Source organism: Styela clava, chromosome 6 (genome assembly GCF_964204865.1).
Source record: "Styela clava chromosome 6, kaStyClav1.hap1.2, whole genome shotgun sequence".
Classification (NCBI taxonomy): Eukaryota; Metazoa; Chordata; class Ascidiacea; order Stolidobranchia; family Styelidae; genus Styela; species Styela clava.
This window is the reverse complement of record NC_135255.1, coordinates 8,660,303-8,682,634: the sequence shown is the minus strand read 5'-3', so window position 1 is coordinate 8,682,634 and position 22,332 is coordinate 8,660,303. Positions and strand designations below refer to the sequence as shown.

The 22,332-nt window shown below is 35.9% G+C and overlaps 3 protein-coding genes across 3 annotated transcripts; all 3 read left to right on the top strand.

The window, feature by feature from the left end:
* Window positions 1-921: 921 nt before the first annotated feature.
* Window positions 922-2,484, top strand: LOC120331731 (actin, muscle). The gene is made up of 2 exons (XM_039398871.2): window positions 922-1,824; window positions 2,030-2,484. The coding sequence occupies exons 1-2, from the start codon at window positions 1,014-1,016 to the stop codon at window positions 2,353-2,355; spliced, it is 1,137 nt and encodes a 378-aa protein (XP_039254805.2). The 5' UTR covers window positions 922-1,013; the 3' UTR covers window positions 2,356-2,484.
* Window positions 2,485-7,439: 4,955 nt separating this feature from the next.
* On the top strand, window positions 7,440-9,216 carry LOC120331736 (actin, muscle). Its single transcript, XM_039398874.2, has 2 exons — window positions 7,440-8,319; window positions 8,528-9,216. The coding sequence occupies exons 1-2, from the start codon at window positions 7,509-7,511 to the stop codon at window positions 8,851-8,853; spliced, it is 1,137 nt and encodes a 378-aa protein (XP_039254808.1). The 5' UTR covers window positions 7,440-7,508; the 3' UTR covers window positions 8,854-9,216.
* Window positions 9,217-12,847: 3,631 nt separating this feature from the next.
* LOC120331759 (glutamine amidotransferase-like class 1 domain-containing protein 3, mitochondrial) lies at window positions 12,848-18,030 on the top strand. The gene is made up of 7 exons (XM_078113534.1): window positions 12,848-12,872; window positions 15,122-15,210; window positions 15,470-15,522; window positions 15,934-16,101; window positions 16,525-16,680; window positions 17,246-17,402; window positions 17,831-18,030. The coding sequence occupies exons 1-7, from the start codon at window positions 12,863-12,865 to the stop codon at window positions 17,954-17,956; spliced, it is 759 nt and encodes a 252-aa protein (XP_077969660.1). The 5' UTR covers window positions 12,848-12,862; the 3' UTR covers window positions 17,957-18,030.
* The last annotated feature ends 4,302 nt before the right edge of the window (window positions 18,031-22,332 follow it).

Here is a 22,332-nt window from a genome sequence, read left to right as displayed (position 1 = left end):
CAACAAAGGGCAAAAGTGTGATATAGTATTTTAACTAACAATGATTGGAATAATGTACCGATGGGTACAAGCGTCTATGGGTGCTCCTGCTCATGTTCTTGGGTTTTAATGTGCGCGGGTCTAATTTAATGCGGGTGCTTGAATGTGTGGGCACAAAGGTACAAAATCACCTTTACATTGATGAAAATGTTAGCTTTCAGCACCTATATATAGCGATTTGGGGAAAACGACAACTTTATGAATTAGAGTTCAGTCTGTACTGGGAAGTGAGCATTTTACTATTTTCACTCTCGGAGAGTTGACAAAAAAAAGTTGGGGTATGGAACCAAAATTTCCTTCACCTGGAATCGGAATCTCGGAGTTTAGAGTAGGAATCGAATGTAAATTTTCTTCGAATCAACAGACCGGATGGAGGTGGCTGTCAAAAAGCTCACTGCTAGATTAAAAGGTATCAATCCGGCAGCAAATACATGAGAAATAAATAAGAAATAGGGTGCCTCAAGCAGAAAATAGTGCTATGATACAAAAAGCAAGGTATTGTATGAAGTATTACTTCACCTTTCAACAAAGCTTCTACTCCAATTTTGAATATCAAATGAAGGAACTGAATTATTTGTAAATTTTGTATTTATTTGTTATTTGTAAAATTATTTGTATATACAATCATCCCTTGCTCAACTAGTTGAGCAAAGTATCACATAAAACTTCTCACAATGAAATCTCTGGGGTCAATGTCGTGACAGCTATTATAAGTGAAGAATATATCTTCCCTTTTATGGTATCTAAATAAAAGTGCAAGTTGTCACGCGGTTGTAGTGTCACGAAAATGTGCGAAAATATGCTAAAATAGGTTGTGAACAGTGCTGGTTAGTAATTTAAACAGCCGGGATATTGAAATTTCGTACATTCCAAGACATCAAGTAATATAAATAAGTGCGTAGATCAAATTTCATCATCATTCGACAGTTCAAGTCTTCTAATCTACAAATACGTTTACCTTCCTAAATTAAACTATGTCTGACGGAGAGGAAGATCAAACCGCAATTGTCTGTGACAACGGATCTGGATTAGTTAAATCTGGATTTGCTGGTGATGATGCCCCAAGAGCCGTGTTCCCTTCCATTGTCGGAAGACCAAGACATCAAGGCGTGATGGTAGGAATGGGACAAAAAGATAGCTATGTCGGTGATGAAGCTCAAAGCAAAAGAGGAATTTTGACGCTTAAATATCCGATTGAACATGGAATCATTACCAATTGGGACGACATGGAAAAAATTTGGCATCATACAATGTATAACGAACTACGAGTTGCGCCTGAAGAACACCCAACTCTTCTAACTGAAGCCCCATTGAACCCAAAAGCAAATAGAGAAAAGATGACTCAAATAATGTTCGAAACATTCAACGTTCCAGCAATGTACGTAGCTATTCAGGCCGTTTTGTCGTTGTATGCATCAGGCAGAACAACAGGTATTGTCATGGATGCAGGAGATGGGGTTTCGCACAATGTGCCAATTTATGAGGGATATGCGCTTCCCCATGCAATTGCTCGGCTTGATTTGGCTGGACGAGATCTGACCGATTACTTGATGAAGATTCTTACAGAAAGAGGGTACTCCTTCGTCACGACTGCTGAACGGGAAATTGTCCGAGATATTAAAGAAAAATTGTGTTATGTTGCACTCGACTTTGAACAAGAAATGGCGACTGCTGCATCTTCTACATCGCTCGAAAAAAGCTACGAACTTCCTGATGGTCAGGTCATTACAATTGGTAACGAAAGATTCAGATGTCCTGAAACTCTTTTCCAGCCATCATTTATTGGTAAGTCGATTTATATATTTTCAATCTCGTAGATAACTAATACTGACGACCAGTCTCGATGGAGATGAAATAGCACTAGAACAACTAACGAGATAGCCTCCGTAAACATGCAACATTGCATTTCATAATATATTCCATAGAAGTTTATCTGATAAAATTCAAGAGCACGATTTGCTTTATTAATTGTCATTCAATTAATTTTAAGGTATGGAATCTGCTGGAATACACGAAACTACATACAATTCTATAATGAAGTGCGATATTGATATTCGTAAAGACTTGTACGCCAACAATGTTCTCTCTGGTGGAACCACAATGTATCCTGGTATTGCTGATCGTATGCAGAAAGAAATCACTGCTCTTGCACCAAGTACAATGAAAATCAAGATCATCGCTCCTCCTGAAAGAAAATATTCTGTGTGGATCGGAGGATCAATTCTTGCATCTCTATCAACATTCCAACAAATGTGGATTTCAAATCAAGAATATGACGAAGCTGGTCCATCGATTGTGCATAGAAAATGTTTTTAACTTTAAATATTTATTTGCTCGTTCTAACTAAAATTTAATACGAAGAGTTGATTCTAAAAATAATAAATAATTGGAATAAACTAATATGAATAAATATGAAGCTGGTACAAAGGCATCAGCGTCTCGATATCATATTCGCTTTTGAATGATAACGGTCATGGTTATCTCAGTTTTTAACTCTTCGGTGCTGAAAGCAAACTCTACTGATAAGATGGAAGTGGATAATACTACACAGAAAGACAAGTGCAGTTATTACTTATCGATCTTAAGATCGGTAAGTATATTGATAGATAATTGTCTGTCTCTCTGTTTGTTTGTCTGTTAGATGAACGCGATATATCACGAAGGCGAGATTGAATCTGCTCCAAATTTTGCATGTGCATTCATCATTCATCATATCTCGTCTATTGATTTTGGATGAATTATGTCGTATAATTAGCGAGTTATTGATAAATTAGTTATGGGACACGCGGTGTCACTATAGAGTCACGAATCGAAACCGCAGTTTCGATCGATAAGTCTTCGGTCTCCGACAGATATTCTCGTTTACCACTTTGTTGCCGTATACTCATGGCCACCATGCCCAAACCATTGCGTTTGACTTTTAGACTGCCACAAATAATGGTGTGAGGCGGGGTACTACGCAGCAAATCGGAAACCATGGCGGGTAAGCTCTCATAGCAAGGGATGTAAGTTTTTAATATTTTAATTTCGAATCGAAATCCGAATCGGAAAGTTCCGATTCGAAAATTTTCGAATCTGATTCTATTTAGTATAACATCACATTATCATTAAATTCCTTCAAATTTGAGAGAACTATTTCAACTATAGCATAACGAACATGAAGAATGAGTAAAGCTAGTAGAAGAACACATTGCATTGATGCTTAATCTTTAAAATATATTAAAGAATATTTTATTTAGTTACATAGAGTTACATTCAGTTATATTTACTTATTACATAAATTTATGTTCGCCAAAAATACCGAATATATAGTGATCGTTTCTTCTAGAATTAACCTTTAAAATTCATCCAAATGATACGCCTCAGTGAACCATGCTTCAGTACCACTTGGGCCGTGATTTTAAAGAAAGCATATGATGCGAGAGAAGCATCGAATACCTACGTTTTTAATGAAGAATATTGTTGTTGTTATAGTGGCATTACATAGGTAATTTAAAGACACGTTTATAAAATGACATATTTGTAGAACTTCTTAACATTTTAAATAGTCTAAATAAAATGTAACGAAACCATTGGTTCCTCTAAAGCTGTGACGCATATGAAATTTAACTTCGGACCTGGGGACGCTGTAAACGCAGGGAAAATATACGCTTTTGGTCGATTATAAGACAACGGCACTGTGTTGTGCAATCGCCTCGTGCTATCTAAATTTTTTTTTTTTATGTAAAATCAAGCCCTCTTTTCTCAAATTGCTCCGAATCGATTCGAATTGACATTGATTCGAATCGCTTCGATTCGAAATTCTAAAACTTACATCCCTACTCATAGCATCTATTTGTAATACGCCATGAACAATAGCAAGAGCTGCCGCAACCATGTCATGTAGTAACAACCTATGAAAGCTTCATATAAGAGCCGCCATATAATGGCTATGACTGCGCCTCGAGAAAGATGTAGGCCTAAATTAGATATGCAATTCAAGAGTCCTGCTGCACACTAACACAAATATATTTCTGTAACGTTTCGTCTGACCAAAATCAGACTTCCTCAGACAAGCAGTTTACAACAATGACAAGAAAAGAGCAATCATGCAGTTTAAATATGGCGATAAATAAATTTGTTTGAAATTAATTGTGAGCAAACAATGAAAAAACAATTATTGATATTCAGAAACAGATTGCGAAATAAAAAAATGCAATCGGTTCTCAGCATGGAATAATTGTTCCGCGGCGTGCTTGATTTCACAATAAAAGAAAAAACAAAGAAAAGCTGCCAACATTTGGGAAGCACTTTATGAAAGGCGAGAAATCCAAATCATCTTTTAGATTAGCAATATGACTTTTTTTCAGATTTTGTTAACATGGCGGGTATTTACTGTATAGCTGATTGGTCTTCTCAGCAGCACAACTTATTTCGTTATACAACGATCACGACACTTTGCTGCAACACTTGCAAATCTGACAATACAATGTCCTCCCACGAGTTGATGTTGTATTTTACTATAACGTCTCAGCACTATACAATGGTGATGGTGGCGTTGTCTTTTCTTATTGTGAAATCAAGCACGCCGCGGAACAATTATTCCATGCTGAGAACCGATTGCATTTTTTTATTTCGCAATCTGTTTCTGAATATCAATAATTGTTTTTTCATTGTTTGCTCACAATTAATTTCAAACAAATTTATTTATCGCCATATTTAAACTGCATGATTGCTCTTTTCTTGTCATTGTTGTAAACTGCTTGTCTGAGGAAGTCTGATTTTAGTCAGACGAAACGTTACAGAAATATATTTGTGTTAGTGTGCAGCAGGACTCTTGAATTGCATATTATGGTATTTTATTCCTGCTACAGCATCCTTGCATTACATGCATACGGATCCACTAGCGCAAAGGCATAGAGAAAGGATTGGGAGTTAGTCTCGCGCAACCTCTACTGATCGCTAAATTAGATATTTAGGCTATTTAGATTTAAAACCTAAAAAATGTCGCCACACCTAGAGAAGCCGATAGATGGCATAAGATATTATACAGTCAACGGAAAAGTCACTTCAACCGGTTAGCAACCGTCCGAACGACTGCAATCCAGTTAAGACGTTTCGTAACTGATAGACCTCGCTTCTTTATCTTTTACTGATATATGCCGTAGTAGGAAAGATTAAAATCGACAAACCATATCGAAATGCCATATATGCAACTGTAGTTCACTGTAATCAGTTCTAGATTAACCATTAAGCAATATAAGCAGGTGCTTATGTCACCAAGGGGAAGGGAGCACCTTAGAAATGTCCATAGACGAATATTCAAAGGTGCCTCAATGTTCAACGGAATAATTCGAATTCAACATGTGCGACGAATTATATCTGGTTTGGATAAGGATTTTTCTGATCTTGTTGAATCGACAAATTTGATATGTTACTGCAATCAGTTATTGAACACGTAGGTGGACCTATGAATCGTTCAATTATTATGTTGTTGTTGTTCTTCTTCGTCACAGAAAAAAACTTTTCTCTTTGATTACTGGACCAATTGCTTTGAAATTTCAGTACTTTAAGAATAAATTTTTCGCTAGAATGCTATTACTTTTATTTATTTCAAATATTCCGGTGAGCTGCATGGGAGTCGTTTTTTGTGTGTAATGACGCCATCCAAATTTGCCACTAGAAGTCGCTACGTGTCCATATATTTGAGCATAGCCCTCTTGTTTTCAAGATGATTGTTGAAAAAATTCCAAGATCTGAAATAGAATCCCAACGATATGCATTTATTTTAGTAGAATAGAAAACCCGAGTAGGTTTTGGAGGAACTTAATATGGTTCAATATTATAATCTCGTTAGATATGCTTGTTTATTGTTCTTTATTTTTTCTTTTCTAACGTTTAATTATTATTGGACACTAAGTGGCCCTATGTATCGTTGTAGGTTGGTAGGGAGGGGGGATATAAGGGAGGTAGAAGTGGGATAACTAGCAATGAAATGTAATAAGTGTAGTGAGTCGCGTGTGAAAATGACTGGGAGTTCAAACATTCATGGGTGCAGATGCCTGTGCATGACAATGTCCGTGTGCGTATAGGAGGGATAGGGTTCTTCACACGATCCGTTGTTGTTGTTGTCATTGTTACTTATTGAAGCACGTTTCTCTTGCGTGATTGGTCAACTCTGACTTGATGAATTTATTTAGTATTCAGTTTTCATACATGCAATTTCCAGCGTGTACTAATCGACCGCCGACTATGTTTGTGATGATTTGTGGAAAGACAATTACCAACAAAGGGCAAAAGTGTGATATAGGATTTTAACTAACAATGATTGGAATAATGTACCGAGCCTCACCAAGAATTTACTTAGAGTTTGTAAACCACCTTAATGTCAATATATATTTATTGAATTTTCGAGAATGAAAATGACTGTGGGTTAGAATATCCATGGGTGCAAATATCCACGGGTGCAGATGTCTGTGCATTAAAATGTCCATGTTTGAAATGTACGTGAGTTCAAATTCGGTTGGTGTTAATGATGGGTACACGCGTCTATGGGTGCTCCTGCTCATGTTCTTTGGTTTTAATGTGCGCGGGTCTAATCTGATGCGGGTGCTTGAATGTGTGGGCACAAAGGTACAAAATCACCTTTACATTGATGAAAATGTGAGCTTTCATCACCTATATATAGCGATTTGGGGAAAACGACAACTTTATGAATTAGAGTTCAGTCTGTACTGGGAAGTGAGCATTTTACTATTTTCACTCTCGGAGAGTTGACTAAAAAAAGTTGGGATATGGAACCAAAATTTCCTTCACCTGGAATCGGAATCTCGGAGTTTAGAGTAGGAATCGAATATAAATTTTCTTCAAATCAACAGACCGGTTTGAGGTGGCTGTCAAAAAGCTCACTGCTAGATTAAAAGGTATCTATCCGGTTCAGCAAATACATGAGAAATAAATAAGAAATATGATGCCTCAAGCAGAAAATAGTGCTATGATACAAAAAGCAAGGTATTGTACGAAGTATTACTTCACCATTCAACGTAGCTTCTATTGCAATTTTGATGATCAAATGAAGGAACTGAATTATTTGTAAATTTTGTATTTATTTGTTATTCGTAGAATTTTTTGTATATACAATCATCTCTTGCTCAACTAGTTGAGCAAAGTATCACATAAAACTTCTCACAATGAAATCTCTGGGATCAATGTCGTGACAGCTACGATAAGTGAAGAATATATCTTCTCTTTTATGGTATCTAAATAAAAGTGCAAGTTCTCACGCGGTTGTAGTGTCACGAAAATGTGCGAAAATATGCTAAAATAGGTTGTGAACAGGGCTGGTTAGTAATTTAAACAGCCGGGATATTGAAATTCCGTACATTCCAAGACATCAAGTAATATAAATAAGTGCGTAGATCAAATTTCATCATCATTCGACAGTTCAAGTCTTCTAATCTACAAATACGTTTACCTTCCTAAATTAAACTATGTCTGACGGAGAAGAAGATCAAACCGCAATTGTCTGTGACAACGGATCTGGATTAGTTAAATCTGGATTTGCTGGTGATGATGCTCCCAGAGCCGTGTTCCCTTCCATTGTCGGAAGACCAAGACATCAAGGCGTGATGGTAGGAATGGGACAAAAAGATAGCTATGTCGGTGACGAAGCACAAAGCAAGAGAGGAATTTTGACACTCAAATATCCGATTGAACATGGAATCATTACCAATTGGGACGACATGGAAAAGATTTGGCATCATACAATGTACAACGAACTACGAGTTGCGCCTGAAGAACACCCAACTCTTTTAACTGAAGCCCCATTGAACCCAAAAGCAAATAGAGAAAAGATGACTCAAATCATGTTCGAAACATTCAACGTTCCAGCAATGTACGTAGCCATTCAGGCCGTTTTGTCGTTGTATGCATCAGGCAGAACTACAGGTATTGTCATGGATGCAGGAGATGGGGTTTCGCACAATGTGCCAATTTATGAAGGATATGCGCTTCCCCATGCAATTGCTCGGCTTGATTTGGCTGGACGAGATCTGACCGATTACTTGATGAAGATTCTTACAGAAAGAGGGTACTCCTTTGTCACGACTGCTGAACGGGAAATTGTCCGAGATATCAAAGAAAAGTTGTGCTATGTTGCACTCGACTTTGAACAAGAAATGGCGACTGCTGCATCTTCTACATCGCTCGAAAAAAGCTACGAACTTCCTGATGGTCAGGTCATTACAATTGGTAACGAAAGATTCAGATGCCCTGAAACTCTTTTCCAGCCATCATTTATTGGTAAGTCGATTTATATATTTCCAATCTTGTAGATAACTAATACTGACACCCAGTCTCGATGAAGATGAAATAGCATCAGAAAAACTAACGTGATAGCATTCGTAAGCATCGTGCCACACTGTATTTCATAATATATTCCATATAAGTTAGTTCGATAAAATTCAAGAGCATGTTTTGCTTTATTAATTGTAATTGAATTAAATTTAAGGTATGGAATCTGCTGGAATACACGAAACTACATACAATTCTATAATGAAGTGCGATATCGATATTCGTAAAGACTTGTACGCCAACAATGTTCTCTCTGGTGGAACCACAATGTATCCTGGTATTGCTGATCGTATGCAAAAAGAAATCACTGCTCTTGCACCAAGTACAATGAAAATCAAGATCATCGCTCCTCCAGAAAGAAAGTATTCTGTGTGGATCGGAGGATCAATTCTTGCATCTCTATCAACATTCCAACAAATGTGGATTTCAAAACAAGAATATGACGAGGCTGGCCCATCAATTGTACATAGAAAATGTTTTTAGCTTTGATATTTTATTTTGTTCGTCCGTATACTGAAATTTGATACAAATTCGAAGGTTACTTTGTGAATGGTTCCCCGAAAATAAAATCTACCCGAAATATAAGACTAAGCTTGAATTTTAGGAATGATTTTATTATAAGCTCTCCGCTTAAAATAACACCTAGTCAACAGCGCGAAATTTTTTTTTGACCTAGTCGATAGCAAGAAATCTCTCTTATACGTTTTAAATGATTAATCTAAAACGTGTTATTTTAAGTAAATGGATATCGGTTTTCATATTTTGTATATTTGAAAATCTCGTAATTCTCTACTTTGTCATTTTTATTTTTTATGAATGAAAATAAAAGATATCTCCTGAAAATAAGCCCTAGTGTTAGTCTTCGAAAGAAAATTTAAATAAGACCCAGTCTTATTTACATGGAGACACGGTAGATGGTGAAAAAGCATCAGCGCACGGATATCGAATTCAATTCTGAATAATAACAGCCTCGAGTATCTCAGTTTAACTTGGGGAGAACCCTAAGACAATCCATGTCGCCCCATCTAAAGAGTTATCGTGATTACCTTTTAGTTGCTGCATATTAGGGGCGTCTTGTGTTGGCTGTCATCGACCCTTTTCTCTTTCCCAAGTATATACTGCAGTGGGAACGCTTTATTGTCCTACGAACAGATCATCATAAGATTTGTTTTTTGGCAAAAATAAATAACTAAATGAGTAGACCCAATGAGCATATATACAATGAGTGGAAACTTACAAATATTTGCTCCTCAATCCATTGTGCCCTGCATTTCTTACGTCGTCCAGCTAAATCAGTGGTTCTCAACCTTTTACTGACCGCGTACCACTTTACGGTTTTTTACTATGGCCGCGTACCACCGACCAAGCCACTTTTTTGGCGTGAGGAAAAATACACAAGAAACATGCTATGGGAGTATTTTATAATGTGGCACTACATCCCTTGTGGCGTAACACGCAAAACGAAAAAAAACATGCCCATATTGCTTCATTTAAGGTGAGCAATAGCGGGCGAGAGCGATCTCTAAAGTAAAGGACTGGTAGCGTGTCGGCGCTATGAACGTTTCCCCGAACATTGATCCCGGAAAAAGTTATCCCTATACTTTACTATAGCAAACTTTATACTTATTCTAAGAGTGTTTTGATGTGTTGGCGCATATAAACTGGTTTACGTGTTTGAAACCATCAATACAAATTATTCAACCATGTGCCGTTTGCAGGTACTGATATATTATAGCTAAGTTTAGCCTTGTTTATCGCAGCATTTGCGAGATTCATTTTCAATTACTGCAACTAAATTAAATCTCCGCGGAAGACATAATGACAATTAAGTTAATTTATTCACAATTCTTTTCTTGAAACACAACTGAAAACTGACAAATATCACTCAAAACTACAAAAACGAGGCAATGTTTGCAACCATGCTTGAATATCTGTTTGGGCGACAGAATTGTCTGAGCGACTGGTTGCAGAAATTGCAATTGTTACCTGTTGCGTCATTATAGACTTATTGCTGATTGGTTATAGTTACGGAAATAAACAAGGAAACTGAAGCTTGGGAAAACATCCATAAACGCTCAGCGAATACATACAGTAAGGAAGATAAAGTGTTGCCGGTATCTTTTAACCAACTGAAAGGTTAATGGTTGCAATAATTCAAATCAGCTCGCGTACCACTTGAAAGCTCCCGCGTACCACTAGTGGTACGCGTACCACAGGTTGGGAACCACTGAGCTTAATGGTTCGTTGCATATGGAGAAAGCATATCGCTTCTGGCAAAAATCCCTTGCTTCGGCCGCGCCGGGTGCAAAATTGGCCGTATTGAGGCTTTTAATTTTTCGATTCGTGTTCGGTTTTGGGTTTTGAAGTATGGTATGTTGAAAGCATACTAACTATGAGCAATTGCTTATTGGGAATGCATATCTATTAGGCAGAAAACGTAGCTAGCGCAGAATATGAAGTCAAGTGCGATTATTTTTGATTATAGCATGGGATTCAGGTACATATTCATCCAAGGGAAAGGAAAGTGATAAGAAGGCCTAAATATATGGCGAACCACGGTTTCTCGCAATCATAGTTTATAAGGTGCAACATACAAACCCCCAGGGCTCCCCGATGTTAAATTACACTGGCAGTCTGGGATATTTTGACATTAAAAACGAAGACAAAAATTAGAAGAATAGCAGGGAATCGGCTTTCCTCTCTACCTGGGTAAATATGTTAAACCCATCCTATACCAATGAATACAATGCCCCGCGTCCCCCTTTACATAGGTCGTAACCCCCCCCCCCCCCCCCCTTCCGTTTGAGAAAAATTTTTCATGTGAAACTTCTTCCACAAAAAAGCGGCACCGTCGTTCTGCGGTCGCGCAATATGGTTTCGTCAAAACGATATTATTCTGTGTATTATCACCGCAGCGCAATTACACCACCAGACTTTTTTATCTTTACGATATGTCATCTTTTTTAGTTGGCGCTGATAATGATAAATAAGAATGCGTGATTGTTGATTGTTATTCAGTAACGCGTATGTAACCGCCGTTATGGGCGTTCAAAATGAAAGAAGGGTTATAAGCTAATTTAAGGACATTCTCTTCCCGGTTCTCTTTTATTTTAATACAAAGCAGGGCGCATTGAAAAGCAAAATAGAATTTATTAACATAAATTCACAATGAGTTACGTAAAATTTACCGACGGCTATCGCCAACAGGCAGAAACGATGAATGTGAGAATTTTTTGTTTCAATTTTGTGCCATCATATTTTTCAATTTCTAATTTTGCGTAAATCGCGTCAACATCGTTTTTGTACATTTAGAAACGTTGAATCAGATAAGCAAGGCATATGAATAATGTACTTTACGCAAATTTCCCGAGATACTGTGTAGAAAAAATATTTTGACCACGTAGAAATGCCATTACTGCTGATTTATTCACGTGTTAAGTATCAGTGTTTTAAACCAAAGCTGAGTTACGTGAATACTCAACACTGAGTATTCAAGAGATTACCAATTTGCAGATTTTTTATTTTTATTATTATTTAATACGAAAGTAACACGGAAACGATATAAAATTACAACATAAAAATGTCAACTATCAGCTTCACAAATATCGCATCCCGGCGTCAGTAATGATAATATTGTTCGCTTAGAACTGGGACCCTAACTGTGATACAAATCCTATACAGAAGATAAAAATCAGAATAAAATTAATTTTTGTCGTGAATATATTCCTTAATAGTTGTCTTTAACATCTTGGCCGATGTTCGTTAGAAAATTCAAAAAATTTTATATAAAAAAATACGATGTTGCCCACCACTAATCACGGCGCATCTAAATAATCATTGAATGACAATAAAAATCAACTTTATTAGCATTAAATTCCAAGTAAAAGTTCCACATTTCATGCATTCGATCGGCGCTACACTCGAGCGTGTTTTTGTATATATTCACCAAACACCGTCAAGAAAACAGAGGCGAGCTACAAGTAACTGTGGAATTTCGCTGTGAACGGCGCATTGTTTTTAATTTATTCCACGCCTCACGCCGTCGTGAATTGAACTTTTGGTGCACTGTTCTAATTTCATCGTAATGCCCCTCCCCCTTCCCCCCGTTGAACAAAATCCTGGCTGCGTCCCTTGTCCAAATTCTATATCTCACTATCGATTGCAAAAGTATAATTGCATTAAAATTAACAGTATCTATATACATGACTCTATAAAAGATCGTTAAAATTAAATAATATACAGTATATGCAAAAATCATAATTGATAACAAAATGTACTCTAAATAATAAAATGAAAAACAAACTTTTTTGTGTAAATTCACAAAACATGAAAATGGCAAAATTTAAATTTCAATGGCAAGATATCCCAGGGATTTTTGCAGTGAACGATATGCTTTCTCCATATGCAACGAACCATTTAGCTGGACGACGTAAAAATGCAGGACACAATGGATTAATGAGCAAATATTTGGAAGTTTCCACTCATTGTATATATGCTCATTGGTAGACCTTGGCGTAGTTGGCTGGTGTATGGTGGCCCATCGTTGTCACGTGTAAAATTTAAAAAAAAAAATGAAAAAATAAAATGAAAAAAAAACAAAAATTGAAAAAAAAAAAAAAAATTAAAAAAAAGAAAAAAAATTTGAAAAAAAAAATTGGATAAAAAGAAAATAAAAAGGTTGACAACGATGGTCCGCCTCGTGGCCCATCGTTGTCACGCGTTTTTATTTTAGAAAATTTGATGCTGCTTGGGACCAACGTTGTCAGACTTAATCCTACACGCACAAATGTGTTTCCTGGGTTTCTAACTCACTACTGATTTTCATGACCAATATCCAATAAATTCAACATGAAAATGTTCTACAAATTCTCCATGCTACAAGTTCAACCACAAGCAATATATTTATAATAAGGATAAGAGAATATAGAATTGGATACGAAAATTTGTTTTTACGTGTAGAAGGTAATTTAATTGGAAAATGCTGCTTAACTGCTCAGACACTCGTGCGATGCCGGTACGGTACCGGTATCGTCTGACCGTACCGGTACCCATGCAATCACTCGTGAAAGAGTGGGAGATGATGAGTGATTGTAACCGACTACCGGTATTTGGTAAGACGGTACGGTACCGGCATCGCGAGTGTCCGGTAACTGAGTAGTTAAGCAGCATTCTCCAAATTACCTTATACACGTAAAAACAAATTTTCCGAATTTTCGTATTCAATTCTATATTCTCTTATCATTATTATAAATATATTACTTCTTGTTGAACTTGTAGCATGGAGAATTTATAGAACATTTTCATATTGAATATTGCTCAAGAAAATCAGTAGTGAGTTTGAAACCCAGGGAACACATTTGTGCGCGTAGGATTATGCCTGACAACGTTGGTCCCAAGCAGAAGCAAATTTTCTAAAAATAAAAACGCGTGACAACGATGGGCCACGAGGCGGACCATCGTTGTCAACCTTTTTATTTTCTTTTTATTCAATTTTTTTTTTTAATTTTTTTTTTTTTCATTTTTTTTTTTTTTTTTTTTTCGTTTTCATTTATTTATTTTTTTTTAATTTTAATTTTTTTTTTTTTATTTTTTTTTTTAATTATTTTTATGTTTTTTCACAAAATTTTTTTTATTATCGGTTTTTTATTTTTATTTTTATTTTCAATTTTACGCGTGACAACGATGGGCCACCATACTGGTGTATTTTATTTATATACAGGCTGTTACCTATTGTTTATCATTACCACTCTTTGTGCCATATTATTTTCTTTATTTCATTGATACGATTCACGTGAATTTCATCCAGCTAATTCTTACGCACACTGTTCAAGTTGATTCCGGGATAATAACCTGGTGAATACGTATAAAACTACGCGTTTATTGATATGCATATTTCGAAAAAAGTTAAATATATCTGTATATAGGTATAATAAATAAGTATAAGTTTATTTCGACTGCATAATCATCAATAGACGATAAAATAATAGATAAAGACAAAAAATGAAAGTAACTGATTATAGAATCGGGAAAGCAAGCAAAACTTCAAGTAAGGTTTGAAGCGTACAGATTTTAGATAGAATAGAAAGGTAGGCCTATTGATAAAAGAAGTAGTAGCCTACGTGTTCGCTCACCCAAAAGTATGAAGGCGATGGTATTTACAGATGAACCTGGTGATACCGGTAGACTGTTTGGGTCCCATGTAGTTTCTTACCTAACGTACTTCTAGTGGTCGTACTCACCCGCGTAGCATAACAATTTTTTCACTTGTCAGTCCTAACCTCAGTCCTCCCCACCTGACTACGTCACCACGACGTCACAGTGATGTAATGGAAGACCCCTTCAAACTATACTATACTTTTTTTTGTTTTTTCATATCGTACATTGGTTTTGCGTGACGAAAATAAATATCTGAATCTATACGAACTGTCATCCATGACGCGCAGACGAGCACCCGAAATCGAACAGCTATTTTTCTCGTGGCAACGATCCCAAAAGTAGAGAGATCGCTGAAGCTAGTCATCAGTTCTTTATCGTCTATGACATTTCGGGCGATCGTAAGTGTATTTGGCAAGCTTTATGACATGATTGTGACTGTCGTAGTGACGTAAATTTTGGATGGCTGTAGTCAGGTGGGGGTTAGGATTGACATGTCAAAAAATTGTTATGCTACAAGTACGTTAGGTACGAGACCCTGCGGAGACATTGTGTGTTTATCTCTTATTTTTTGTATTCTTTGAAATTTAAATCCCAGGTGAAATGCTAAGGCCTGTGATTAGCAGTTTGCAGAGGTTTTCTAGAACATTGCATATGTCCAATCCAGCTTCTGCCAAAGTTGCAGTGGTGAGAAATTAATTTATTTTATTATACATTATTATAACTGTTATTCTTAGGCTCAACATAATTCTCATTTGAATTGAACTTTTTTTAACAGTATTGAAGAGGTGATAGTTCCCATGTTCTGATGTTATATCTCATGTTGAAATAACAAGTAGAGGAACTGAAAGTCAATTTTTCATGCATTTAATTGCCCAAACTTTTTCATTCCAACCGCTAGAATTTACACATCCTCAGCCTTTTATAATTATGATCCTGAATTCAGGTCCTTTCTGGATGTGGTGTATACGATGGAAGTGAAGTGCATGAAGCATCGGCGTATGTACCATTGTTTAAATTTACTGTTCAATAAATGTTGACCTTTTTCGATCTATTGCAATGGCCTGAAGATGTGTTTTACTTTTGCAAGTATTACAAATGTAACACCAATCTCCAACTTCAGACTTTATAAATTAACTTTGAATGTTTGGCAATTTTTAAGGAGTTACAAAGAATTTAAAATGTGCATGCCTGGCAACTTAATAATCTGATATTGGCAGTAGGTTTGATCTTGTGTCTCGTCTCAAACTGTCTTTCTAACAATAAAATATTAGAATCATTTTTTACCATTATCATGACTGATTCCCAGCCTTAAAATGTTAAAGCTTATACATGTTGTCAGTGCACGCTCACTCATGAACTTGAGTAACTGAGTAACAACATATTCATAATTTGTTTATTTTATTTCAGATGTCTTGTTCATTTAAGTCGTGCTGGAGCAGATGTATCCATGTTTGCACCAGACATTGACCAAATGCATACTATTGATCATACCAAAGGAGAACCTATGAAAGTAAACAGAAATGTTCTTGTTGAATCGGCAAGAATTGCAAGAGGAAACGTACAAGCCTTGTCTGAGTATGTAGTACCACATAACAATCATTATTTATGTCAATAATTATGTGCGAGTTGAATTAAATTCAAAATTTTAGTTTTATCTTCTGTTATGCATTTTATTTGATTCACAGCTCATTCTGATTGGTGTATATTCTGGTTCAAATTAAACTGGGAATATTAACTGAGGAATAGTCTAGCATAGCATTATGATTACCGGTGGTATTGAATAGTAATTTCTTAATTGGCATATGTTTTTATCATGGTAATCCATTTTAACTCATGGCCCAAAGTCATGATTTCAAATCGAAATTTTGCATAAATCAAGCACCACTGGGTTTAACTATGGAGTAAATATCTTGCGTATTGAAACAATTCATAAAACAGGAGTATTTTATATATTCAAATGTATATGTAACTGTACAGCAAAGATTATCATTTTTTTAGAATCAAGCCAGACAGCTTCGATGCCCTAGTTCTTCCAGGAGGATTTGGAGCCGCAAAAAATCTTTGTGATTGGGCTGTAAAAAGCGAGAAATGTACAGTGAATAAAGAGGTTGAATCAACGATTAAAGCATTTCACTCACAGAAAAAACCAATCGGGTACGTTTATACATATGCTTGCTGTAAAATTTCATGTTTTATATACCAGGGATGTGGAGTTGAAATTAGGCATGCTTTCACTGACGTCTGGAGTCGTATTTTCAAACTCACTGGAGTCATGGAGTGAGGGTCTTGGTTTCAGGCTTTTAATTGTAATGAAAAAGTCCAATTTTCAGCAAAACTCAAAGTATAGTTTACTAAGCGTTCTTAACTATCTATTAAAAAAAAAGAAAGATTTTGTCATCAATATTTGATTTTCTCAAAGTTAGAGTATGTGTCGAAATTATTCTTAACCTGGAGCATAATTTTTTATTCAACCCGGATTATGAGTCGATGGTAAATTTTCTTCAAAGCCGCCTGTATGCATTTGCAGCGCGATGTATATTACTATTTCACTTATGAACAGCAAATTTTGTTTATACAACATTACATGAACTCATTTGCAACAAGTCAGTATAAACAGTTTTTGGATCTGAAACATATTGCTAAAATCATCTTTATCCAATTAGTCCTTGACCCTATGTGACTTAAATTTTCATCCAAATATTTACTTCATCATCCACAGATTTTCCTGTATTGCTCCTGTACTTGCAGCAAAATGCTTATCTAATGTGGAAGTGACAGTTGGACATACAGAATCTGAAGGAGGCAAATGGCCATATGCGGGTACAGCAGCTGGGATAGAAACTTGTGGAGCGAGACACATTGTCAAGGAAGTTACAATATCCTTTTTATATTAAATTTAATAGCCTTACGTATGTGAAAATACAGGTGATTCACTGAAAATATCACTCTTCTTTGCAACTAATTGAATTTTTCAGAACCTAATAATAGAAGACTATTATGTCTAACTTACGAATTTTCTCAGAGTCCTATATGATATTTAGTCCAAAATTTCCTTTTTTTTCATTTAAAATCAGGGGAACACTTTTTATTTGACCGCCTCGACTGTTCTTTGTTTTTTTTTGTTAACGTTGCGTTCGACATTGCTGGTTACGATGTGAAATGTATTGGGTCTTTTCATGTAGCCATTTGACTTTTGTGTGATATGTTTGAGCATGCTGCATTGCTCTCTCGTTTAAACTTGTAAAAATTTATCATTTCTAAATGCACTGTGCGAATGAATATTCTTTCCTTAATTATATTTTACGAAGCTCATGTGGACGCAGTGAACAAAGTTGTTACAACACCTGCATTTATGTATGATGGACCAGTTCATATGGTATTTGATGGAATTGGTCAAATGGTTTCAAAAGTCCTTGAACTCACAAAGTGAACCATCTTCATCCGAAAATAAAAGTTTTTGATTCTATATGTTGAGAAATAAACATCGTGTTTTATATTTAGAAATGTTGTGTGATCAATTTTAATCTAGTAGAATGAGCAATAAGCTTTTCGATAATGTCCAAAATCAGACTTTATCAGAAACATAATGTTTCCTTTTGTACATGTGTGTTAAGAAAATCAGAGATGAACAACATAAAAATTTCATCATATTTCGTGAAAAGAGCTTCAAAAATGCTTCATAATCAGCTTTTAAACATTTTTTGAAGGAACCTAAATTACAGCGGGTAACAAATATTTTTGAGTTTTTCGAGATTTATACTAAATAAGCAGTGCCAGATTCATCATCAGGAAAGCTGAAGCCTGGGTAGCTCGGCATTTAATTCTGAAACTCCTATTTATTTCCAAGTTGTTTCTACATTTTCAAAACATGTTTCAAACTAAAGCAGGTTTAGAATTTAAAAAGACTGATATTTGTTCAATTTTTTAGTCATTAAATTGCAATATCATTTCATAGCACAACCACTTTGATGGCCAGGTCACCTTCAAAATTCCCCAGTTATTCTACAGAGCAACTTACTCGCTACAGCTACGTCAGTGCAAACGGGAAATCCCCCGTTATTCGCTGCTGCTATGGGACATTTAATGCACGGTAATTTCTAGTATTATATATATAACCATTGAAATTAGTAAAATTTATATGGTATCTACCGTAATCGTTGAAACTCTTCTCCCCGATCTGTCAAACTAGGTATTACAAAACCTTGGGTGTCGCAGCTCGATAACCAGCTTTGGTTCCCCGCGGCTTCCCTTCCCCATTAACTTAAATATCATTTTTTCTTTATATTTTTGCATGTTTTTTTTTTGTTTTTTACTGGTTGGAAAAAATAAACTTGACTTGACTGGTTAATACCTCCTGTCTCAAGCTCTTGCTCTCAAGAAGCATTCATTGTTAGGTAGGGGCCTCACAAATGACATAGCCTTGGGCCAAATCCGCCCTGCATATAAGTATCCTACTCATATTTTTGTGAAGCCTGTATAACATAAATCATAATCGACAAACAAACTTTCTATGTCAAAGTTCAAGTCTAACAAAAATCAAGGTTCTGAGATTGAGCTACCGTATATTTCCTGGCCACATTATGGCAACCCAGGAATAACTGGTTATCGAGCGAGGTTGGTAAAAATAAATCATTATACCTATTTAGCACAGTTTCAAAGATAATCGAAACAACTCAACAGAGTGCGAACACACGCAGAGTAACCAGAGGTGCGGCCGCGCCACTAGATAAGATTTACACAATCACGATCACAATAAACGCCCATAAATAAATTACATTAGTACAAAACGAGTCGACACTCTTTGTGATAAAACTAGAACATATCTGGTTTGAGTGGTGCGGCAATTACAAAATGTCGTTTTATAACTCCCGGCTGAGAACACATTGCTGCGGAAAAAATATACTGCATACAAGTGGATACTAGGGGAATCCCCTCCAGTTTTCAAAGTCCGCGCGGCAACTGGTGGTGTGACTGTTGATAAAAAGAATCCGGAAGCGCTTCGACAATGAAATATTCTATAAAGAAACCGTAGTCGTTAAAAATTGAATTCCAAATTCTAGGTCTTGTTTGAATATTGTAAACATGATTTTAATGTAGAGATTTCAGTTGTACTGAAACGTTTTATAAATAAATCATACATAAAATACAATGCGACTCCTACCACCATACCATTCATGCATTGCTTTCTACAACAACGTCCAGTCCACGTCCAGTTGACGCTTCCGGACACCACTGTGAAGATAGCAGCACTTTCAGCCAGAACATTTTTACAAATTGAATATAGGTTCCACGCGCATATAGTGTTCACTTATAGTTATATATAAAAATTGAAAAGGCTGATCAAAATATAATTTCAGCACGGAAATACATGAAAAATCTTTAAACTGAATGAATACAACAAATTTGACAAGAAAATAATGTTCAAAAAAACACTAACTGGGCGAAAAATGAATTTTCAGGTATTTCGCGAATACGAAGTTTCGAAAAATTATCGTTTTTGGAACCTCGATTTCTCGAAAACCGCCAATAAAGGCAGCACCACAAAACATTGGGAAAAGAGCAGATACCAGCTAGCAGATTTTAAATTCGATTTTTCTATAACAGAACAGTAGCAGCACGTTTTGGCTTGGCCATATATATTACCAAACATATCGTGTAATCTAAATTTTACAAACGGCATGGATGTAACAAATTTAAAATTGATTTTGTATTTTAACTAAATTTGCTAGATAATTGATTAAATATTATTTTCTTTTTGTCACACATTAATAATGTACATCTAATAAACTTGGAATACGTTGCGGGAAGTATAAAACAGCAAAAAAACATTTGCGACCTCCAGTGGATTCTTTCCTGGATTACAAAAAATCATCGTTTTAAAAATGGCGATTTCTCGAAAACCGCCAATAAAGGCAGCACTACGACATATTCGGATAAAAGCACATACATTATAGATTCGATTTTTTTATGTCAGAACAGTAGCAGCACTTTTTTACTTGGATAATATATAATACCAAACATAGCGTATATTCTTCAATTTTTAAAACAACGCGGACGTAACATATTAAAAAAGGGTTTGTATTTAACTAAAGTTGCAGGATAATTGATCAAATATCTTTTTCTCTTTGTCGCACATCAATACTGTACGTCTATTAAACTTAGAATAAGCTTCAGAAAGTATAAAGTAATATTAAAAAAGATTTTGCGCACCCTCGTGAATTAGTTTGAAAATTTCGAAAATTATCGTTTTTGGAGTGCTGAATTCTCGAAAACCGCCAATAAAGGCAGCATCACGACACATTCAGAAAAAAGCACATAACTCATAGATTCAATTTTATTATGTCAGAACGGTAGAAGCACGTTTTGACTTTGCCATATATAATATCAAACGTAGCAAATATTCTTCAATTTTACGAACAATGTGGACGAAACAAATTTAACCCTGCTAAAACGCTTAAAAAGAGTTTGTATGTCAACAAAATTTTCTGAACAATTGATAAAATATATATTTTTCTCTTTGTCACACATTAAAACTGTACGTCTATTAAACTTAGAATGAGTTGCGGAAAGTATAAAATACCAAAAAAAAAAATTTTACGCCCTCTCGTGGATTCTTTCCGAAATTTCGAAAAATTATCGATTTTGGAAGGGCAATTTATCGAAATCCGCCAATAAAGGCAGCACTACGACACATTCGGAGAAAAGTAGATACTTTATAAATTGGAATTCACTTCACCAAAATAGTAGCAGCATGTTTTGACTTAGTCATATATAATACCAAACAAAGCCAGTTCAAAACGTGCTGCTACTATTCTGCCATGGTGAAATCAAATCTATAAGGTTTCTTCATTTCCGCCATTATGTCGTTATTCTGGCTTTATTGGAGGTTTTCAATAAATCGTCCATCCAAAACTGTCATTTTTTGAAATTTCCAAAATAATCCACGCCATGGCGTAAAATGTTTTTTCCTATTTTATTCTCTCCAATACCCGTTTTAAATGTATTAGACGTTTAATATCGTGTATTAGAAACTAATAAAGATAATTGTTTAAATATTTAGTGAATTTAATGGAAATACAATACCAATTTCAACTATGATTGATATATATTATTTCTAGAATTACCGAAAAATACGCTATGTTTGGCAGTGGCGGCGCGTCAATAAGGCCAACCGGGGCAACGCTCCGGTAGTTTTTTCGGTATAATAAAAAATATTCGAAAAATACCTCAATATCGATTGCACAGACTGTCTACACTAGCCATATTCTCCCGACATGGTTCATTTTTCGCTCGCAAAGCCTTCGCCGAACGTCGACGGGGCGACGCCGATTTTGCCCCGGTTGCTCATTGTATATCGTATTCTCTCTTTTATCTTCCACTCGCCGCGTTTGTCTCGTTTGTTTTCTGTTTCTTTTACTAAATCATCGGGGCCGATCGGGGCTAGCCCCGAAATTATGACGACACAGTGCCGACGTTTCTTACAACAACGTGTTGACATATTCACGCATTCCTTCTCGTTCGTTGGTTGCTTGAAGAGTTGATAGTTTCCTCGCCTTCGTTTTTGTCGCTTGTTTCGCTATTTGAATCAGTTAGAGACCTTTAGTCCATTTGCTTTCGATTTTCCACATTCCTTTTGAGCTCCTCACTTCTTCCCGGCTTCGCATTTCTTAGCCGTAGACTTCATAATGAATAAGGTTGATGCACTACTTCGCACTCCGTTTCGCAGCTGCCGCTGGAACAAAAATTAGAGGTACAACGTCTTGGGCCTTATCAACCAAAAAATTGTTCACTGGAACAATCCCATGA